The sequence below is a fragment of the Heterocephalus glaber genome, unplaced genomic scaffold, assembly GCF_053883595.1.
Source record: "Heterocephalus glaber isolate CG9 unplaced genomic scaffold, H.glaber_assembly_v1.0 deba00001481, whole genome shotgun sequence".
Taxonomy (NCBI): Eukaryota; Metazoa; Chordata; class Mammalia; order Rodentia; family Bathyergidae; genus Heterocephalus; species Heterocephalus glaber.
In genome coordinates, this window is record NW_028258317.1 from 11,875,447 (window position 1) to 11,899,531 (window position 24,085).

A 24,085-nucleotide genomic window follows, 5' to 3' on the forward strand; every position below is an offset into this window, starting at 1 on the left:
TAGCTTACAAAGATCAAATTGCTTTTTGTCAGTTCTGCTGGCCACTTAGGAAGGTCAGAACCAGAGACCAGGATGCTAAGTAATTCTTCCTGCAATGACTCTCTTTAGGTTAGTTTCACTAATGGATTTACAGGCACCAGAAACTCCACATGCCAAAAGCTTTCCCTCTCCAAATTATGTAAGAGCAGCATAGTTCTCTTAATAACTCAACCTACAAACTTTAGGTTCCACTTTGAGTGTCCTTCTCTTTCCACAATGGATAAGTCCCTCCACTGCCATCTCTGAAAATTCTCTTGGATCTAGTCCTGTGTCCATTAACCATGTCTCTGTCTTTACTCAGACTCTGATCATTCCTCCTGTGACTATGCAGTGCCTCCTAACAAGGATCATTATTTTCAGTGTCATCCACTTACTATTCTTTCTCTATCTTCTAGTAAAATGTCCCTTTCCAGAGCTGATTTATAAATTTTGCTTTTTTGTTTTCTGCTCAAAATCTTTTTGAGGGTTTTTCTTGCCATAGAATAGAGTTCTCACGTCTTATTATGACAGTTAGAGCACTTTATTCCCACCTACATTTCCAGTCATTTTTCCTGGTACAAAATATTTTGCAGTACAGATATTCCTCTTTTAAGGACCAAGTTACATTCCTGCGACCAAGTCGTTAAGTGAATTGGTCGCTAAATGAGGAATTGTATATAACATGTACATTACAATATTCAGAACAAAGAAATGGTCAAAGGAAATTTCAATTTGATGACTTTGCTTTTATTTGCACAACTCTTACACGCAGTACTGTAATGTATAACAACATAAAATGGCAATACTGTACAGTATAATCAACAAAAATTAAAGCACTATATAAACAAGGTGTACTGTACAAAAAAGACATTGAGGCTCTGTAAATAAGATGTACAGAACTGTAAAAAATAAAAAGACAAGTTGTAAGTCCAGGAAGCAGATAGTAAGTTCAAACATTGTGGGTTGGTGGTAAGTCTGAACAGTCATTAAGCAGGAAGGTTGTTAAACAAGGATTATCTGTACATTTTTAGAAAGAATATTTTCTTCATTACAGACAGATAAGGTCCAAAGCCTGGCTCTGGCCCTTTCAGATAGTAGCTTTGCACAGGACTTTTCTTCTGTAGAACTAACATGATTGTTGAGAGCAAGGCCTCTGGCTTCACCTCTTACTAGGAGTAAAGCTTTGGATAAATGAACATAAACTATCTCAGCTTCCTCATCTTGTACAACTGAATTGATATTAAATGAACTAATTCACAGAGAGTTCTTAGGACAGCAACTAACATGTAGTCAGTGCTAGACAGGTGTTTGTTACTATTGCATGAGAGCTGGTTTTCACATCTGTAAAATGGGGATAGTATTACTTATCACATGGAGATATATTTAATTATTAAAGTGATATAGGATCACCCATGTGAAAGCACCTAGAACAATCTTAGATTAGATAGTAGATTAGATATTCAGTTCTCCACATTATCCAGACACCAATTTAAAATACATTTCTCCCTGGGGAGTTTATAGAGCCCATTGGTACAGTACCAATCATTCTTGATTGTAATTATATGATTACATGAATATATACAAATTTCCATGTATATTCTAATCTGTTAGTTTCTTCTTGAGGGAGGGTGATTGTATATTATTAATTTCTATATTACTAACATGACTCAGTCCCAGGCATGGTTGGGTGAGGTGGTATAGATAATATTATGAATGTGAGTATGCGAGCTCCCAAGACAGAGAAACATATGTCTAAGTTTCAGCCCTGCTTCTTACTAGGTATAGGACATTGGCAGATGATATACTCTCTCCAATGGACATGACCTTCCACATAGGGCTGGCTGAGGAATTGACAAGGTAATTGAACACAAATTGTAGCAACTTGATCGTAAGATGAGCTTCATACATCTTGCTGCTAATAATAGTTCATGAGCATTTGTTACCTTTAATTGTTATCTTAGGAATGCATAGGTTTCAGTACTCTAATTATTTTTAAGAATTTTTAGTTTTTTATTTCTTTAGATTATAATATAGATGGATGTGATATATGAATTTACCATTGACATTTCAGTTACTGGCCTTTACTTCTTCCAGAAAATCAGGACTGAAATGGGAAGCTCTAGAAAGAAGGGCAGGGTGAGAAGAACCTTCCCTATTTTGAATAATAAATAAGACACCGAGCACCCACCCCCACCCCCATGCTGTGATAAAGGAACAATGTTTTCTATCACATCTTTGTTAAAATTGAAGAAATGAAATGAGCACTGACGGAGGTGGGTGATGTCACTCTGTCATCTGCCATCCCCAAAATACCACTTCCCCTTGGTGGGGACATGAGGAGCCAGCACAGGAACATTGTGTGGTCCCTTCCTGAGGGGCCCAGGCTCTTTACATGCTCACTGTTGCTGGAAGGTGTTGTTGCCACATGCCTGGCTACCTACTCTCAGGGAAAAATAGACATAATGTGAAGAAGTAGATAAGACATCATCAGAAGAGCTATTACTTTGTAGGAAATTTAAGTAAAAGTCCCACTATATTATACCCCACCCCCATCAGCACCACAGACTGGCACTTCAATTCTACAAAAATAAATTTTGTGTGCCAGATTCGTTTTTTGTTTTTTGTGTTTTTTTGGTACCTGGGATTGAACGTGGGAACTTGCACTTGTGAGGCAGCTGCCGGAACCCCTGAGATAAATCCCTGGCCCTTGTGTGCCAGATTTGTGCTAGGCATTGTTTCAGATGCAGTGCAGTGGGAAGTGATGGTGGGGAAAATGCAAAGATTTTTCTGATCTAACAATGTCCTCTGGAAAGTTTATGATCTAATACAAGTAGAAGTATTCGGAAGTCACTGATAATCTGTAAAATAGTACATAATAAACCAGTGAAGAAAAGTAAAGAGCCATGGGACTCTGAGGAGGGAGGGAATATTGTGGGCAAAGGAAATCAACATTTAATAAGAAGTTATATGAGTATATGTTCAAAATAATGAAATCAGTATGTTGAAGAGACATCTGTACTCCCATGATCATTGAAGCATTATTCACAATAGCCAAATATAGTCAACCTAAATGTCTATTTATAGATGAATGGCTAATAAAAAATGTGTACACACAATTCAATACTATTGATTTTTTAATAAAAAAAAGAAATTATATTATTTGCAAAAACATAGATGAACCTAGTGGACTTTACATTAAGAGAATCCAGGCACAGAAAGATAAACAACTCAGGATCTTATTCATTTGTGGAATCTAAAAGAGTTGGATTCATAGAACAGAGTAAAATGGTGATTATTGAAGGATGGTGGCTGGGGAATTGGGAAGATGTTGGTCAAAGACTACAAAATTTCATTTAGGAGGAATCAATTCAAAAGATCTATTTTACATACATAAGTATACATAATGACTATACTTGAAAATGGCTAAAAGAAGAGATTTTTAGTGTTCTCACTACAAAAATTGATAAGTATGTGAGGTAATACATACATTAATTAGCTATTTTAGCTATTCTAAAACATGTCCATATATCAAAACATCATACTGTATACCACAAATATATAATATTTTTACCTGTCAATTAAAACATTTCCAAAAAAAGAAGTTACTATTTGCTGCATGGTATTTGGGAATTTTACCCATATTACATCTTCCACAGAAAAATTGAGTGAAATTAGTATTATGAACTCTTTTACAGTTGATTAAACTGAATCTCAGAAGTTGAAGTCACTCGCCTCCATTGTACAGTCAGCCTCAGTCAAGGTGGCACTCGGATCCGATGCCATGTGATGCCAGAGTCTTGGGAGATTCTTTTCCACTAGAGAGAATGGGAGGCAGCTTCTGATTAGGTTAAAAATGTCAAGAGGTAGGAAATAAGGGAGCATGATGAGAAGGCTCTACACTTTGAGGAAAGAATACTGTGTCATGGGAGCTCTTAACAATTATGTTATATGCTAAATAGAATAAGCCAGGATCAGGACAGTCAGGCATGTTCCTCCTGTAACTCACAGGAACAGAGCGAATGGTGGCACTAGAGGCTGAAGGATTAGAGGAATGGGGAATTGATCATTGCAAGGCACAAAGCCTCAGGAGAAATATGACTTTTAAAAAATCTGTTGCCCGTATACTGAATATAGTTAATAATCAGCAATGTTCTCATCACAAAAATGTCAAATATCTGAGGTGAAGGATGGATTAATTAGCTGGATTTAATCCATTTACAATGTACTCAAAAATTGTAACATTGCTTTTACTCCACAAATATATACAACTACAACTCATCAACACATAATACAAATATAATTATGCTTGATCTCTACCTGCCTCACCTGTCCCATACATATCTATTCTTTCATCAAGCAAATCACAATGCTTTCTCTGATATGGGCCCTGCACTAGTTGTTAAGAGATATAAATGCTTAAGAATTCATGACCTTACCCATATGAGTCAAAGCACACCCTGTGCAAACAAGATGTAGTGTATATTCAGTGTGTAGTGTGGCACTGATATGTTGTGAATCATGGTTATTTTTATCTAAAATAGAATGGCTGAGACTGAAGAGGAATCATGAGAAGGCCCTAGACTGGAATTTGGAAGAACTGAGTCTAGTCTTGACTCTATTACTTCCTGACTTTGTGACTCTGGGCAAGTTGTATCCATACTCTGGACCTGAGTCTCTTCTTAAAAGTAGTGAAAGTTTGATTTGCCTGATTTTGAACATCTTCCTCCTAGCTCAAAGCAGATACTGAGGAGCTTTCTTAAATTATTTTGTTCTTACAAGCTCTATCTTCTCTTTTGAATGTTCTCCCCTTAAATGGCCAGTGCTCCAATTTGGGAGCATTTATTGCACATCCCTGGCCTAACAAAGAGCGAGGCAGCAGGTGAGGAGGGGGAGGGGAGCTCAGTGTGTGTGTGCTGTCTCAGAGGAAGAAGGTGAAATGGGCACTGGCTGGGTGCAGTACAGACATCCCTCCCTGGTGGTCAGCTGGCTGTGCCTGGGGAACCCCAGACTGGAAGACCTCAAAGGCTATGTCTCTGTAGATGGAAGCGACACTACTGGCCTGTGTTATTCACCCAGCTACCAACTATGTATCAAAAACATAGCTGGTAAATTCAGGATAATTGGCCACTCATGAGTAAAATAGGAAAGCCACCATGTCACTGTTCTTCAGGACAGCGGGAACAACAAAAGATAGAAAATTGATTCATTTGATGCTAAATTTAAGCGTTTAGATCATTTACTACCACTGAATCTCTAATTCTTCTTTTCTGTGTTCATAATAAATGTCTTTGTTCAACTGCAAATTCACAAACTAGATAATTTCTTCCTAGGTTCTCTGTTGGAAAGCTGGTTACTTAGGAATCCTTTTTACAGAGCATTTAAAAGTCTTGAGTTCTACTCTTATCTTTGACATTGACCATGTGTGTCACCCCTGAGACAAGCCATGAGCCACTTTGTGCTTGAGTTTTCTCACTGGTAAAATGAGAAAGTTGGACAAGATTAGTGGTTTCATTCATTAGCTTTGATTCTCTTTGTCTTACTATTGACCTCACATTTTGAAACATTCTCATTCTCAACAATTTACATTTATGAAGTCACAATTTATCTGTTTTTCTGAGTGTTTTAAAGATGAAAATGCTATGGGAGAAATAAAGCCATAGAAGGACCAGGGAAGCGTTGACAAGGTGGACTCAATTTAAAATAGTGTAGGCAGGGTAAAGCTTCATTAGGGAGGTGACCTTTGATGAAAACGTGAAGGTGTGAGGAAAGGATCCCTGGAGTCAGTCTTACCTATAGGTAGACTGCTTAGTTAAGAGGTGTAGGTACTATGCTTTCTTACTGTTACAGGGACAATTCTACCTTTAAATTATGAAATAGGAATTCAGGTAGACTTGTAGATTTTCTCAAGTTTTCCTTTCAAAATTTTACAGTATTTCATAGTAACTTGCTTCATTTTTATTTTTGGCAGTAGTGGCGATCAAGCCCAGAACATTGTGCATGTTAGGCAAGTGCTTGACCATTGAGCTGCATTTCAAGCCTTCATAGTAATTTAGAGCACAGGCTTAAGATTCAGGTTCTATCTTTGCTATAAAATATCCCCATGGTTTTTCAGAAAGCTAGTTACCTCACTTTATTGCTTTTTCTTCTGTAAGATGGCAATAATAATCAGTGTATTTTATCCTTCTTACAATTGCCTTTTCCATTCGATGAGGTAAAGTATTTAATACACCTAGAACACTTCCTAAAATACAGATTTTGCCCAGTAAGTGGTGGGTAATTTGTTTATAGAACATTTGCTGCTGATCATTTTCTCCTGAAGTAAAACCCCTTTGCATGTTACTTAACCATGGGGAAAAAGGAAGTGTTCTGTTGCATGTATTGTTTTAGTCAGAAAAAAAAAAGGAAGTGGGATGATGTGTTCCATGGCTCAGAGAGAAAGAGCTGAACTGTTTCAGCCCCACAGGTAGGAGCTGGCTGATGTTTCTCTGCTGTCTCTATTTTAAGAATCATTCTTGGATTTGAGTTCTTTGCGTCTTATTTTGGCCTTAAAGGCAGAATCTCCTTTAGCCAACTGCTTCCGTCACTTCCTTCAGGTCTCTTCGGAGAAACATCACTGGCCTTGCTTTCACCTCACTGTCCCCAACACTGCTACTCAGCTCTCCCTGCTCAGCTTCATTTCTCTTCAGAACACTTAATGCAGTTATTGATCCCTGGTGCATAGAACAGGGCTTAGTACCGCTACATGTTCAACATGTATTGGATAGGTAAATTTACTGAAAATCTCGGAATCACAAATTTTGTACTTCCTGCCCACTTGATGTTAGTTGACTACAAGACTGACTTTAACCAACAGGCTGTGTGTGTGGAAGTGACAATGTATTTCTCTTGGACAGAAGCCTAAAGAACCAGTACATGCTGATACTTTCTCTTCACTTCTGTTACAAAAGCATCAATGTTTGAAATGAGGGCTGCATTGTCAACCCAAGTCCAGAGTGACCACAGGAATGGAACCATCCTTGGTTTCTTGTGGTAGACATGCTCATTAAACTTTTGCCATCTAAAGCCCTAGTACCTTGTGGATTGTTTGTTACTTCAGCATAACCTAGTCTCTCCTAACTGATTCAAGTACTGACCTTATAATTTATGTTCATTTTTTTTGGAAAATAAAACAAACTTTCATAACATAATTAGAGAATAACAGTAGCTAACACTTTGTCTATCAAAATCTTAAAAGACTGCCCAAAATGCTACTCAGAGTATAAGTCATAGACAAAAAATGTTCTCTCTTACAAAGAAGAAACAAACTAGTCTTCTTACTGTTTCTAAGACAAAAATCTAGTATAACTTGCCTTCCAATAAAAGACTCATGATTAGGAAAAAAAATTAGGCGTGGTATTTTAGCGTCTTTATTAGGTCACGCCTAACTTATTCACAAGAAGTATACAGGACAGCCATCAGTGAGCTTCTACTTATGTATCACACTGAGTCACTACAGAATGACAATGAGTTTGGGAAGTCTCTTCCTTCATGGAGCAGAGGTCCAGTCATGTGAAACCTCCCTACCTTTTACATCCCATGTCCAGACCCTACTCAATTTGTTGTCAGTTTCCCCTGCAAAGACCAAGTCTGTGGTGTCTCTGACCAACTTTATTTCTTTTATGATCATGAAGAGGATGATCTTAATGCTTGGTTTTAGATAGTTAGAAACTTTGGCATCTGAAGACTTTGGCCTTAGCTATCCACTTAATAGCAGTATGGTGCTGGCTAAATTGCTTAACTTTTCTGAGACAAAAGATTTCAGTTATAAAGCTGAATGACAATGTGAGTCTAATCAAAATTTTTGTGGTTAAATGTATTTTGGAATTCAATTTGTTTCAGACTTTAGAAAGGTAATATTTGTATATGATATATAAATTTTTAAAAATTCAAGGACCTAGAAAGCCCTCTCAAAACATTATTTTTGCAAGAAAATGTGTCAATATTCAAGTAAATTGGGATAAAGACTATGAAAAGGTTTTTGCCATTATATGAATTCTCCCAGAACTTTGGGGTTTTGGAATTTTAAACAAATATTAACAAGGTATTAATGAACTTGTACCTATTTTTAAAATTTGTAAGGAATAAATGAAATGTGTATCAAAAAGATGTTGTATATAATGTCATCATAAAAATGAGAATGGTTGGGCTGGGGATTTAGCTCAGTGGTTCCACCACCTGCCTCACAAGCTCAAGGATCTGAGTTCAATCTCTGGTACCAAAAAAAAAAAAAAAAAGAGAGAGAATGGTTGTATCCTTGCAACACAGAATCGCAGAATTGCTTGTTCACCCATTAGCATTCAGGACAACATTCAACAAAAAACAACAATATGCCATGAGCATCCCCTATGTGCTAATCATTGTTCTGGGTGCTGGTAATTATATCACCAAAGGGTCAAGAGTCTATTTCTTCAACTTTTTTCCCAGAGGGTGTATGTCTTCTATGCAATCACGTTGTTTTAGTACATTTTGGATACTAAAATGAAATCCCTTAGATCTGGTAGTTTATAAACAACTGTCCTCTGTTCTATTTGCTGGGAAGTCCAGAATTAAAGTGCCAACAGATTTGGTGCCTTATGAAGACCTAGTCATCATAGAGGGTGCTTTCATGCAAGATCCTCACATGGCAGAAGGGGCAATTTCCCTTGGTCCTCTTTTATAAGGGCACTCTCTCCATTCATGAGAGTTCTGCCACCATGACCTAATTACCTCCTAAAGGCTCTGCCTTTTTATACTGTTGCATTGAGAGTTAGGTTTCAATGTATGAATGGGGGGGGCGGATACAAACATTCAGGTCATAACACCTTTTTTTACTTCTGTATACAAATAGAATCAGTCTTTTGATAGTTTCTTGAACCTACTAAAATATTTCATTATTTGGGGCTTTAAAAATATGTCAAATTTTCTTCCTTTTAGAACAAGTTAGTCCTCGAAGGTCTTCTTCCGGTGAGGTGAGTCATATTCTGATGGGGAAATCTGTCATTGAGGAATAATTAACATTTGAATTGCCCCCAGTTTCTATGGAGATGAGTCTAGCCCCTAGGGGAGCAGTGATGGATGTGTAATCTTCAAGATAAGTAACTGACAGGTAAGAAAATTTCCTTTCTCACATGCATTAATTATTCACATTCATTATTCATCAAACACTGTGAATTTCTACTTAGAAATTGGACCAAATAGAGAATCTCCCTGGTCCACTTCTATAAGTCTTCCAGGGACTGCTGAGTGTCTGAGGAGGTCTGCTGTTTGGTTTAGTTTGATGGCAGATGTTTGTTTAATGTCACCAAGAAATAGAATAAAGATTAAACACCTTGTGGACTCAACAGCAAAGACTTTTGGGGACTTCAACCTTCCCAATCACAGATATTTTCTCCTAATTGTTTCCTTCTTCTAGAGTGAAAGCTGAGGAAGAACTCAGACCTTGCCTGCCTTGTTCACTACTGTGTTCCCAGTTATATATCGTATTCTGTAATGGAGTATAGACATTGGATAAGTCTTTCTTTAATGAAAGAAGTTCAGGTCCAGGGATGGCAGAACGCATTGGAGTGAATGTCTACATAAACTGTCACATGAGTGAGCTAGCAGCGTCTCTTTTAGAAGGATTGTTGTCCTCAACCTCCCCTCCCTGCCACTCCTTGGCATATCTTCTGAAACATTTCTTATTGTGAACACTGTCTTTTAAAAAATCAACTTACCTGAACCTAGACCTGTTATTTGCCTGATATGTATCCCTGAACTATAGTCAGTCAAAAATTACTGATGGCCTTCAAGAGGCCAGGCTGTGAAATAATACATAGTGCCTAGTCCTGTGTCCAGTCTGGGTCCAAGGTCAATTCTCCAAGAATTAATTTGCCAAAAATTAATTTACTGAAGCTCAGTTTGTCTAAAGACCAATTTGTCAACAACATGCTCTCAAAGATTGACTTAAAAAATGGATAGCCAGCTGTGTATAGTAGCTCATGCCTGTATTGCCAGCTACTTGGTAGGCTGAGGCAGGAGAAAAGTAAGTCCAGGCAACTTAGGTAGACCCTGTCTCAAAATAAAAAATATAAAAGGGCTAGACATGTAGCTCAGTGCCAAAGTTCTAGGTTCAATCTCTGAAACTGCAAAATTAATCAATTAAAATTAAAAGGTAGATAGCCATTGGTGGGATAGTTTCATACCTTTCAGGAGTTTTCCAATAGTGTCTTTTTGCTCCATATTGATCTTAGCTTCATCAGAGCCATTTTGCCCTGGCAGTCAAGGATTTTGTGTTTTATAGGTGTTTTGGATCTGTGACCTTAGGCCATGAGGATTTTTTTTTTTTTGTATTTTTTTCAATTAGTCATTGTGTATGACTTAGCTATCAAGGATATCATAAAAGAGATAGCAGATGTCTCTTGTCTAACACAACTGCCTAAATACTTGTTAACTGGTTCAAACAAATATTTTGAGAGGTTTTGAGCATTACAGAAGTGCTTCAGGATCTGAATTATTAAACACATAAGAAATTGATATTTAGTCCCCTTGGACTGACAGAGCTAAGTAGCTGAGGAAAAATAGCTACAGGAAGCTAGAAAATAATGTGCTTTTAAACAGTACATTCATTCATTCATTCATTCATTCAACATGTTAAGCCCCCTTTTAGTGCCAGGCCTTTTTCTAGGTACTGAGACTAAAACAAAAATAATTTATGATTCCTATTTTAGAGGCTATAGAGGATAGTGTGTTCTTTGGAGTTTTGTTTTTTTTTTTTTTTTGTAAGACGTAGGGTCCTTTCCTGTTGAATTCATAGACTTTTCTTCTTTCTTTTAAAAAAAATTCATTCTTTTGACATATTCTACCTCTACTTTAACAAGGATAATTTATGTGTCTTAACCACACTGATTATGACCTTCACAGTGTATCTTAATTCCACTTAAATGCTCTTTCTCATTTTACAAATGCTCACTGTATAGTTACAGACATTGGTTTTGTCCCCTTGTTCCTTTCTAAACTTTTTTCCCTGGCAGCTGTACACAGAAGCCATATGGATCTGGAGACCAGCTTCCAGTCCCGCTCTTTCATTTGTCAACTGTGACTGCAGCAAGGATGGACCAGTGGGGACTCAGCCTCTGCTTCTGCTAAGGGAACAAATGAAGCCTGGCTTAGTGTCACTGCAGATATAGTGGTGCTCAGAGGACTTGCAGTCCTTCTCCTCATTTCCCAAGAGTCAGCCCAAGTAAAAAATTGACAGTTTTATTCATATGTAAGAAAAGAGGCCCAGGAAATATCTGTTGAATAGATAAAATTAAAATATATGCCCCTGTGTGGGCGCTTTTAAGCATCCTTTTGTGCAGATATTTCCTCTATTTTTGTTGTCACTATAATGTCATTACTCTTTACGAGTCTTCCAGCCACAGCTGTTTTGATTTTTGTGCGTGAATCTGTATGCAATTGTTCTATTAGTTATTGAGGTAACTTTGTACAGATTACTCTCAGAATTCCTTTTCTTTAACACAGTAACTATTTATAATTTCTATCTCTACTTTTCATCTTTATCACGTGTAAGTGGAATAATTATAATTGTAGGTATTTGTGTTTCATGCTTGAGTTTTTCTTTCCATACTATTTTGCAGTGTCTGTATTTTTAGATAGTCTTTGTATTAATTATTTTCATGACTTCACAATATTCTATCAAGAAAATATATTACAATTTGCTTTATCATAATTAAATTGCGAATATTGACTGCTTTCCATTTTAAACTATTATAAGTAACATTGCTGTAAAAGTCTTTTCACTTATAAGATTTTTTTTCTTGTTTCAAATTATTTCCTTAGGATATATTTTTATGAATGAGATTACTCAGTCATAAGGTCTGATTAATTTTATAGTTCTTATTACCTGAAGGGGTTGCTTTATATTTTTTTCTGATTATAAAAGCAATATGTGCTTACTATAGAACATATGGAAGATACAGAAATGTATGTGAAAACAAAATATCTCTTATAACAATTTTATCCCACAAAGATAACCATGATTAACTTTTAAAATTATTATTTTTAAAACTTTAATCTACTCTTTACATTTTGATAGTCTTCCTTCAACTTTCAAAAAATTAGAGATACATACTGTTTTATATCCTGCCTGTTCACCTTGCTTTTCCCTTGTCATTAAGTATTTTTTCAGAGAAGTGATATTTCTTAATGGCCACTTACTACTGTGGTGTGCGGATAGCTAGCAACCTATTATTATTAGACTTTTTACTGGAACAAAAAATGATGAAAGTGAACATCCTTACATGAACACTTGTGAGAATTGTGATTATTTTCTTAGCACAAATGTTTGGAAGTAAAACAGTGGATGTACATTACAAAAACTGTCAGTTTTTGATTCATGCAAGAACCACGCTTCTTAACTTACAATATTCCTTTCCCACTTTATATTAGTTTTTTTTATTACTGTAGTAACAAATTGCTACAAGTTGAGTAACCGAAACAACATAAATGTATCTTATGGTTCTGGATGTCAAAAGTCCAAAATGGATCTCACTGAGTAAAATCAAAGTGCCAGCTGTGCTGCATTCCTTCTGAGAGCACCGGGAAGAATTCATTTCCTTGTCTTGTGTATGTGGCTTCCAGACACTGCCAGCATTCCTTGGCATGTGGGCCTTTGCTCTCTATTTTCAAAGCCAGGAATGTTGGGCTGGGTCCTCATACCATCCTCTCTGGCTCTCTCTTCTGCCTCCCTCTTTTACTTTAAAGCACCTTTGTGGTGATAGTGGGCTCTCCCGGACTTCCAGTGTTTATCGCGTGCCCAGACACAAACTAGGTGCCTGGTGAACATCTGACTGGTGATGTAGCAGCACATCAGGTAGAAGTGAACCCTGGGCTGCGAGTTCTCTTAGTGTTACTCTGGGCTCAGACAAGTCTCTCGGTTCCATTCTGTTCAACCCATTGGCATTTATATTATTCCTGTGGTATGTTAAGCCCTAGGAAATACTGATGACACAATGAAGAGGGCTACAAAATCCCTGCTGTCAAATCATCTTCAAAACATACCTTTCTTAAACCTTGGTTTTTCTTTTATAAAATAGCAACAATAATTGTATTGATCCCAAAAGTACATTCAAGTAAATTGTAAAGAACAATTCAAACGTGAGGAGTTCTTGCTATTTTAAGTGTTTAACATTTTTCCCCCTAAGGTGATAAGGCAGCTGAAGATGATGCATTTTGATAAACTTTTCCTCTATCTTCTGTAAGCATAACTTGTGCTATAACAACCACACCCTTGCCAGAGAACCTCTGCATTTATTTTCCTAGATGTTTCCTGTCTGGAATGTAATTATACCTCTGTTTTAGTGTGAGTGGGTGGGTGGGTGCGGTGGGGGTGATACAGTTTCCAAAGCCTATCTAATGGAAATTTCTACTCCTACGGGAACTGGCCAATACAATTTCTTGAATCATCGCCCAGTACGGACCCAATTTATATTTGGAATTTCATGCCATCTTGAAGGAATAGCATCCAGTGCCAGGGTCTTCTCTGAGCTAATTGGGCTTTGGCAGTGATGTCACTCCGCGGTGGGCGTTTGTGGAGATTATGGCAGTAACAACTCGAATCTCATTTCGGCAGCGTGTGCCCATGTGTGCAAAGAGGCTGCTCCCCTCACACGTGCAGTCACCCGCCTGCTGCAGTTTCACTTCTAGTCCCTTTCTGAAGATGGGAGATCAGTAGGCTATTTTTAACTCACGGCTAGAAGTATTCGTTTTCTTCCTTGCTATGTACAAGTGTTTCTCTTGTTATTAGTATGGCTGAAAAATATGGCTTAAAAATCAGGCAAAGACATCATCAGACTTATTGCACTTTTGATAAGTAGGAAACAGTCATAGAATTGTGAGGGAAATCTCTCTTGCGTTAAGATTATAGTCTTTGGAATCAAGTGAACTCATTTGGAATGGCTGCCAGGCCATTCTAGCGGTGTGTTGGTCAGTTGTGTTAACCTGTCTGAATTTCAGTTTTCTTGTCAGTAAAATGAGAATCATTCTTCTCACCTCACTGGATTGTGAATTAAATATATCTCACATTATTGCCGACATGTGCCTATGTCTGCTGACTTTACAGACCTCAGATTTCCATCCATTCTCTCATATAATCTCATATCTCAAGAGCTTTGGGGACTAAGGAAGATTTTTCTGGTGATTTCCTAGGGGAGATGGAGAAGAAGGTTTCATAACATGTGGGACTTTCACAATCCCCATGATCTCTCTGGACACTGTTCTCTGGTTCTCTATTATTTACAGATGATGCAGTCCTGCCCTGAACTTGCATGCCATTGCACAGGCCTCTGTCATACACTACTCAACAGTACAAAAGCCCTGCCACTAAGTGAGCAATCAACTTTCTACTGGAAGGAATTTTAGCACCAATTTGTTGTTACTTCACTCTGTCTTTTGTGGCCTCATCTCTCACTTTGAATGGTCTAAAAAATATTGCTTGCAATAATATTCAAGTTTTCATCTTGAGAGGTGTTTCAAGGGGGAATATAAAAACAACTTGCTCCAATTTACTACTTTTGCTTTAGATTCTATAATACATCTCAAACACTGCATGATGGCTGTGCAGAGTGGTAATCAACAGATCAAAGTTCATGTTTTAAGCCAGAGTGAGAACAAAGTTTAGAGATTATGGCTTTGATATATCTGGAATGACTGAACTACTGAATAAGAATTTATGTCTTTGTCTCTTAATTATTAACATTCTGTTAGAAATGGTGTTTGGATCCCTGAGCCAGAGATGTCCAAGGCACGAAGGCATAAAGAATGTGTCACTCAGGGCTCGAACTCCCCTGTGGACACTGGGCATCTCTCTGCAAGACAACTCAGTAAGCCATCATCAATCTCTAAATTGCAGATAGGGACTATTGTGTAATTTTATTAAAGAAAACAAATTCTTGACTATCAATCTGTCTTCTCCAACAAGCAAGTTCCACTTATCTAAATTCCCTACCCAAATACCCCTTGTTCTCTTAATGCACTGTAGTGAATATTTATTGATGTTCCTAGCTGAGTTAGTTGAGAATTCCCTTTCTGAGTCATGCATGGTTTATTCAGGCTTCTTCCTACCATCATGTGGCTTGTTGGCTATGTTGGCTTGCTGACCTGTTGACTTTTTATCCATTTAGCTATAGAGAATGTATTCTAGCCCAGACATTCAGCCAAAGGCTGGGGAAAAATAGGGGAGAAAAATCTCGTTCTCAGAAGAAACTCACTACCAGTCACATGGAAAAGCCAACACTTGATGTGCAAATGTTCAAAGCAGGGCAGATGGGAGGGATTTATTTTGCTCAGGAAGCAGGGAGCTAATGATGGTTTCAGGAACCCTGAGGATTAATGAAGGCCCAGGGTACAAGTAAAGATTTTGTTAGGCTGTGACATAGATGATAGCAACCAGGCCAGACTCTTTGTGCCAGCTGGAATCAAGGTGACAAATCTAAGTAGGAAAGGAAATTCAAAGGCATGGAATTAAGGCCTTTTGTTCTGTCATCCTTTCCTATGGGGAGACCTAGTTCTCTGAGCTTGAATCTTAGAGGGCTTTGTGTTTTCCTTTAATAGAGGAAACCATTCCCCTTTACACCAGGATTCTTTTCCTCCTCATAGAAAGAGGGTAAATGGCTTGTCCAAGTCTGCATACTTGGTAGGTGAAAGTCAAAACCCAAGCCCAGTGCTTTTTACAGAGTGCTAGTGTGTGGTCAATAATTGGTATTTGCTGTATAAACTGTGATTGAATAACAAAGTGAATGAACAAGATCTCCTGACATATATATATATATATATATATAGAGAGAGAGAGAGAGAGAGAGAGAGAGAGAGAGAGAGAGAGAGAGAGAGTATGCTATCTGCTCCTTGGCACTTGTTTTTTGGTACTGGGGATCAGACTCAGGTTCTTGCGCTTGCATAGCAGGCGGTGAAACCACTGAGCTAAATCTCCGGCCCCTCCTTGACACTTGTTGTTGCTGTTGTTTAGCCATCCTACTAGCAATCACTGACTTATCACTGTCCATAGCAGCACCTAAAGGATGGACATTCAAGCCTTAGTGAACACCTAAATTCATAAAAACCTCCATAATATATAAATTTCTCCCTAATATGAAAATTTTATACAGGGCAAAATGACCACCAAACAGCCTTGGAACTGTTTTCTATACTTCTGCCCCAGTCTCAGTTTCTTTCCACTTCTGTGCATAGTAATCAGGGCTTGACAAAATCATGCCTCAAACCACACTCATCCTATGCTTTCCCTGTGGCCTTTCTGCTCTGTACGCCAGCATTTGTATCCTTCTCTTTTACTGCGTTTATTTTCACATTTGTTCAAGCATCTGTTGAGTGCCCCTTAAGAACCAGAGCCTGTGCTGGGTACTGAAGACCCATGAGTCCAGAGCACAATCTCATCTCATGGCGCTTCCTGCCTGGTGGAGCCAACAGTAACAAAGGAAAGCTATGCATATGATTCTGTAATGGTAGTTTTGATAAGTGCCACAAAAGGGAAGTATGGGATGGTAAGGTCGTTTGGCAGGGGAATCTAATTATTTTAGGAGACTTAAGACCAACTTCCCTTAAAGGGAGCATAAAATGGCTCAATGAAGAGGTGGGGGAAGACATTTGTGTCAGAGGACACAGCATGGGTAAAGGCCCTGAGGCAAAACAAATATTTGGCTTTCTCAGGGAGATTTGGAAAGGCTTGTGTGGCTGTCATGGTTTGGCTTTCCAGCACCCTGCCAGTGCTTTCCTGCTGCATTTAAGGCCAGGTCCAAAGTCCTTGTGGTGAGCAAGAATATATCCCTACTGCAGCTCAGATCTCATTTCCACACCACTGTCTCTGTCCTCAACAGCCTCATTTTGCCCCTCAAAAATAACACGGTTGTTTTCCATGCACCTACATTTTTTCTCTCTCTCTCTCTCTGCCTACAACGCCCTCATACCAGATATCTTCATAGCTCACTCCCTCACTTCATTTGGATTTGTGCTTAAATGTTACCTTATCAGAGAGGCCTTCTCTGTCTGATAACTCTACCTCCAATAGTGATCCTCTCCTTTCTCCAGCCCACTCCTCTATACAACAGCCCCCCCCTTATCTGCAGGGCCTGTATTCCCAAACTTCCTGTGGATGCCTGAACATTCACACACACATACACACACAGTAAAATTTAACATAAATTAGGCACACAAAAAGGTTAACAACAACAATAATAAAATAAAACAATTATACCAATATAACATGTTATTTTAAACATTTTTAGTTGATTAGCACATATTTGCAGTACATGCAGTTTACAGCCACCTTGGGAAGTGGGTACATGCACACACTACAGTTAGTTTCTTTTGTTTTTTAAATTCCCTTTCCATTTCCTTCTCCCTCCATCCCTCCTCCTCTAATTTCCCTATCCTGATTTTCATTCTTATTGATTTTATTAATCTCAGCTCATATTAAGTCATATAATGTTTATATTCATTGATGTCACTAGGTTCCTGTACCTGGCATATCTTTATCATACTTGTTTCCCCTTCCTCTCCTCTTCCTTCCTCACCCTTGTTTACTTTGACTACTTCCCTAATGCAAGAGATCCCTCTGTCCTTGTGTATCCATCCTCTGTGCTCTTTGTTTTTACTTTGCCTCATTCAAATGAGAGATACCCTACATAAGCTTGTGTGTCTGATTTATTTCACTCAGCATTGTATTTTCCAGGTGCACCCATTTTCCTACAAATGTCTAAAATTTGTCACTCTTTATAGCTGAGTAGTATTCCATTATAATAGCAATACCACATTTTCTTTATCCAGTTGTCTGTTGATGGGTATTCAGGTTGCTTCCAAGATTGAACTATTACGTATTGTGCTGCTATAACTATTGCTATGCATGTATTGCTCTAGTATGAAGTCTTGAGCTCTTTGGGGAAGATATCTAGAAGGGGGGATACCTGGGTCATATGGTATTTCTAATTTCAGTTCTTTGAGAAATCTCCATGCTGATATGGTTGTACTAGTTTACATTCTCACCAGCAATGATGGAGGGTTCCTTTTTCACCAAGCCACATCAGCATTTGTCATTGTAATATACATATTTAAAACTTATGAGTTTTTTTTAACTTCTGAAATTTCCCATTTAATATTTTTGGACCACAGTTGACTGTGGATAATAGAAACCATTGGAAGTAAAATTATAAAAAGGGGAGGCTATTGTATATTGCTCCTCCTTGCCTTTACTATCACCTGACATTGTATTTTTATTTTATTTAATGAATTGTATTGGTCCATTACTTTTGAAAAGTGGCAAATGGAAGTACCTGGTTGATTCCTGCCTCCTTAGCACCTAGAACCATGCCTGATTCATAACAGACACCCAACAAATACATGTTTGCTAATCACTGAACAGGGAGAGTGATACAAGAGCAGACTGGGGAGAAGCCGGGAGCCAGGTCCCACGGTGTGTAGCCACATCACCTATACCCAAGCCCCACACCATGCGTTTTCATCCCTCTGGGCTTGTTACTTGTGGTTCTTTGCGTGCAACACTCTTCCTCACCCTCTTTTCTCACCTTTCCTGTCAGTAGAAGTTCCACTGGCCTAGCCCCTCTCCTCAACTTCCATTTACATAATGTTGCTTTAGATTCTGGGGAGTGGATCACATGCCTAATTCCTATTCCCACAAAGATAGTCCTAATGGGTGGGACCATGTTGGACTTGTACCTGGCCCCTATCCCAGCATACATCTTGACCTATGGTAACTCCCAGGAAAGATTTTGTTTAATTAAATAGCAGGAAGATAAGCGAGCTACTCATCCAGGCAAAGCCTTGGAGCTATGTCAAAATCATAGGTGGATTTGAAGGAATAGTTAGGGTATGAACTGAGAGCTTGGTTGCCTAGATTTTGAATTTTGCTCTATGGCTTAATAGTAATTTGCTTAAATCTCCAAAGGGCTCAGTCTCTTCATCTGTAAAATGGGCATAATGATACTTTCACAAGATTTTTATGAGATGTACATCAATTACTATATGAAGGTATTCAGAATTTATCAAGAAATATTACAAATTCTATATACTTGCACTGTTTAAATAAACAAATAAGTTCAGGACATTATCTGCAGGCAAGAAACCTCAGAGTCTCAGAAAGGCCTGGACTTGATAGAGGGACAGCATCTGGAGACACATTTGGGAACTTGGGCTTAACACCAGAGGCTTTCTAGCCAGGGTTTTTACAGAAGAGGAGACCCAGTTACTGGTGAGGTAAGATAGGAAAGAGCTCTGGCAACAAACAGAATGTAAGGGTCTGCATGGTTGTTATTTCATATGCAAATTAAGTTCTGAGCTTCCTAATGGCTAAAGAAACACACTGGTTATTCAGAAGAGAAAGTAAAACCTTTCCTAGTTCTTGTCCCTAAAATAAGTTTCTCTGTTGTTACAGGCTCCTAAAGATGATGCTGAAGCCAAGTGTATCTTCTCCTGTCTCCATTCTCATGCCCTGGGGCCACCTTGGTTAATGGGTCTTTCGGATTTCTTCCCTGAGGTGGTTACAGCTTCTGGATTTGTTTGAAAAATCTTAGATCCTCTTTCTGACTCTGCTATTATTATGGGGTTCCCCCCATCAGCCAGAAACTGCATTTGACTCAAGCTCTTAGAATTTCATAGTTTTGAAAGTCCTTAAAGGTCATCAAGTCTAACATCTCCATCCTACTCACCTTCTGATATTTGAATCTTCTCTGTACCAGAAGAAGTATCTCAAGTGCCTTTCTAACTTTTGTTTGAATGCCTCCAATGACAAGGAACTTACTACTTCACAAGCATCTCATTTCATCTGCCTATGAAGTTTCTTATTCTACTGAATTGTCGTCTAAATCCTGGCTTCTACCTACTGAAAGAGACAGTTCATCACTGAAGAAGAAATCAAGTCAAATTGGCTAGCAGGAAGAAACTCTTTGGGAATCCTTAGCTTCATTAGAAGTACACTTTTGTTCAAATGAAGTGTTAAAATTAAAGCAGTATATATCTGAGTGGGGCCAATTGGCATGAACTCATCACAGCATATGGTGTGCTTCCTTTTATATGCATGTTTAGCAGCTAGTGGGTACCAAACCTCGCACAGCTCTCAATTGCTAGCACTAATGAAGGATCTGTTTGCCTTTGGGGATAAAGATGGTATCACTGATTCACAGTTGTTTTTCCAGGAGTGAAGAACAGATTTTACTTCCTCATTCAAACTCTTGCTTGGTCCTTTCCCTTCCCCACTACCACTGTCCTAATTCAGGCACCATTCTCTCTTGCCAGGATTGTTCACTTGCCTCTACCTGGCCTTCCAGCTTCCAGTTCTGGCCCTCTCTGGTCTAAGGTAACATTGCCAGGGGAATCTTAATGTCACAGATTTGAGGTATCACTTCTGGATCAAAATGCTTCAGTGACTCCTCTTAGCTCCAGCATGGAGTCTAAATTTCTTAGCATGGCAAATAGGTAGGGAAAAGTCAGAGGGTCACATGTGGACTAGGATAAGGTTAATTGTTCTCAATCAGGAACAACTGAGGCTCCAAAGTCGTATAGTGCCTTCTAGAACAATAGGTCATATATGTATAACTGCAAATTACACAATTAATTTACTGACAAACTTTAACCTCTACTTGGTAGGAGAAAAAGATTCTGTCAATATAGCTGTCACTAGCACCACTACTACTAATAACAATATCAAATATTTTTTATAGCACTTAAGAACAGCATTTCATCTAATCTATATGACAGTGTGATGGCATGGACCTGGCTGTGTCACTAGCATGGTCCTGAGCATGAGCACCTTCTTAAATTCTGTACCCTAGTGGCTCACTCTAGTCCCAGACCCATGTGTCAGTGATGTGTGGAGCAGGTTTTAGGGGGACACGATGGGAGAATCTTAGATGGAGAGGCTTGTCTGAGCACAGGTCCAGCTTTAGGACTGACAGAAGGTTGGGAAGGCTCAGCAGTTGCGCTGGAAGTCAAGGTGGCCATCTTCATCACAGGACATAGCTGAGATCTGAGTCCCTATCTGTGTGTAAAGATTTCATCTCTGGGTCTTCATTTCCTCCTCCGCACAAGGGGGCTGTTAGCAACCCTGACTGCCTCCTCCCCAGATCCTGGGAGATAATGGCAGGGAAGGTCTGACACACAGTAAGCTGAGGAACCTGCAGCCGAGGCTGAGCCAACTTCATTCGTGACCTGCACAGGAAGCTTGCCCTACAACTCCTCTTTCTGGAAGAGACTTGTTATCTCATTAAGGCAAATGAAACAGCTATGCTTGGCAAAAGCAGCTGGCTGTGCCTTCTGTCCACAGTCAGAGGACCTTGTTGGTGGGAAATGGCTCCTGAGAGCTCCCTTCCACTCTCTGAGCTACAGGCAGCCCACAGCAGAAAAAGCAAGATCAGAGCCCAGCCTTTGCTCTTCACGAACCCCTCTTCCAATGCCACCACAGTGCAATGTTTCTTTCTGTGTAGACCTATGGCTTGTCTCTCCCATCACTCACCCTTTCCTAAGGGTTTTTAGCATGCCACTTCTTTGTGACTCAGGACTCCGAGGCCTACCTTAGGAAGTGTAAGATCCATGTTGATAAACTAGGGGGGAGGCTAATTGAAAATATTTTGGAGTTTGCATGTTAGCTCTGTCAAATCAAGTAAGAAATCATTCTTATCTACCATAGCCAGCAGTTATGCAAATCTGCCAATGGCATTAATTAAGGGACTTCCTTACTTCTCAGAACATTTATCATAAATGAGAAACAGGAACATTCAGGGGCTGATTTTATTCTCTCCAGCAGCAATAGCTCCATGTGAATTAATACCTTGTGGAGAACGTCTATCTGGCAGTGCAGGAAAGAATTTGATTCATTGTGAACAGATATTTGATTTTTGTGTTTTTGTAGCACTATCTGTTTGCCAAATACCAGCTTAGATGGGATAGGTCACTCCTCAACCTCCCAAATGTGGATAAACTTCCTTCATGTTTCCTCTGTCATCATCTGAGATTCCCAGGCTCAGCTTCACCCCATGTAGTAGGCAGGATGGTGCCATCTATAGAATAATTCCTACCCACTAGCCATTTGGACTTTCTCAACAGCTATGTGATATTGGTTATTACCCCAGCATTGCTGATTAAGAAACTGAGACTTCCTTTCTATAAAACAGACTTAACAATTTTTTTTTGGTACTGGGGATTGAACTCAGGACCTTGTGCTTGCAAGGCAGGTGCAGTGCCACTGAGCTAAATCCTCAGCCCAACAAAAATTTTTATAAAGCACCAGATAGCAAATATTTCAGCTCTGAACGCCGAGAGGGTCTATGTCACATCTGCTCAACTCTGCCATTATAGATCAAAAACAGATAGACACTGAATAAATAAATGGGCATAGCTGTGTTCCAGGAAAAGTTTATTTACAGACCTCAGAGGAAAAGCACTGGAATTATCAGGGTTGGTGTCTGTGTGGGGGTGGGGTGTGGGGGTAGGGGGGTATATTTGATAAATGGAAAATGTTAGAGGTTTGATAAATATTCTTGAGGATCCAACTAAGTGTCTGGTGCTGCAAGGGCTACACAAATAAACCAAGAAGCTCAGATCTGGTAGGGGAAATATCTATACAAATTCACATCATAAAGCCCAAAGTGCTCGGGCCATTTAAGGAGGTGATGAAACAATGCAGAGCATCTGGGGCATCAAGAAGCCTTCTCAGAGAAGGTTATCCATTAGTTGAGTTTTGAAGAACATATAGGTTGAGACAGGAAGTCTTGCTCAGGAGGCTGGGGGAGGTATCATTGCTGGAGGGTTGGTGTGATCATGTTTCCTCTCCAGTACTGCCCTACCCACCAATATAAGAAGCACAGTTAGGGGCCAAGCAAAAGCCCATGAGACCAGGAAGGACCATTGAGGATCTGGGCTTAAGATGGTACACAAGGCCTATGGAAAGAACAAATCCAATTTAGGCCAGAGTGTGAGACAGGTAGAAAAAGAGAAATTGGGATCAAAGGCATACCACCACACTGAGTCATAGGGAAGGGGTAGTCCTGGGTCTGTGGCTGACTGCGTGGAACCTGAGGTTGCAAGTCATGGTGCTGTGGCTACATAGGCTATATAGACTGGGGTTTTAGGCCCGAAGGGGTTCCCTACCCCACTGCAATAAGTATGATCTAGGGCTAGTGCTTTGAGATCAGATTCACAGCTATTTTCTGTTAATGTTCATAATGAATCCTAGGAGGACAGTTAGTACTGTCATCCCTGTTTTATAGCTAAAGAAACTGAGGCTCAGAATAAAGCACACTTTGCCCAAGGATTTGAAGCTAGCTCCGTGGGACTCTAAAGTCAATGCTTTCTCACTATTCTATACTGCACTATTCTATACTCTATAGCACACACATCAGGTTTAAAGATAGCAAAATAAGAGAACAAAACAAAAAAAACCGGTCAGAATCCTAATAGGGAAAAGCTATGATCATGGACTTAAGGCTCAAACAAGTACAATGGGAAGGAAACATCTTCCCACCTGATTGGAAGCCCTGGGGTCCCACAGAACATCTTTCATTCTTGCCCCATTCACTAGAGGGTCACACTTATCTTTTAAACTTCCAGAGCACATCCCCACATGTGTGGCGGGCAGCTGGGATGCTTCAGGTCTCTTCCCCAGTGCTTGGTCTCTCTAGCATCTAACCCTGTCCAGCCAGCCCCTTAGGAGGAATTAGTTCTGTTGGCAGTGTTTCAGGGCTTGCCTTTCAGAGTATCACAACCAGGCCTCCATGTCTATCCCACAAGACACATGCCCAGGACTCACATTACAGACCCGCCTCCAATGTCTATTTTTAGCTGCTTCTCCAGTTGAGGTTATGCAGTCTCAGGGAAGCATGACCACGCCTGGGAAGAGACTCTTATGCCTGAAAATCATGTCTCATTATGGGACTAGAACCCTGATGATCTCATTAATGAATTGTTATTTAAAAAGAAAGGTTCTGTGACTGTCTGAAGGCAATGCATTGTGCCTGTGGTTTCAAAGCTATATTTAAAAAAATAAATATTTAAG

General features: G+C 39.2%; 1 protein-coding gene across 29 annotated transcripts in view; it reads left to right on the forward strand.

Annotated features, from left to right (window-relative positions):
* Positions 1–24,085, forward strand: part of LOC147825817 (uncharacterized) — a 227,622-nt gene that overhangs the window by 83,009 nt on the left and 120,528 nt on the right. For 10 of the 29 annotated variants that reach the window (XR_015439980.1, XM_087183613.1, XM_087183621.1 and 7 more), the window contains 4 exons: positions 8,971–9,005; positions 14,314–14,398; positions 14,779–14,894; positions 19,472–20,081. The exons of 1 other annotated variant lie outside the window; for it this stretch is intronic. Coding sequence is in view for 9 of the 28 variants with exons in the window: in XM_087183613.1 (XP_087039739.1) it covers positions 8,971–9,005; positions 14,314–14,398; positions 14,779–14,894; positions 19,472–19,600 (365 nt within the window). In the remaining 19 variants the exon portion in view is untranslated. Of the gene's footprint in view, positions 1–8,970; positions 9,143–14,313; positions 14,895–19,471; positions 20,082–24,085 lie in introns of those variants that run through there. 18 more of the 29 variants (XR_015439979.1, XR_015439978.1, XR_015439986.1 and 15 more) reach the window with 6 other exon arrangements.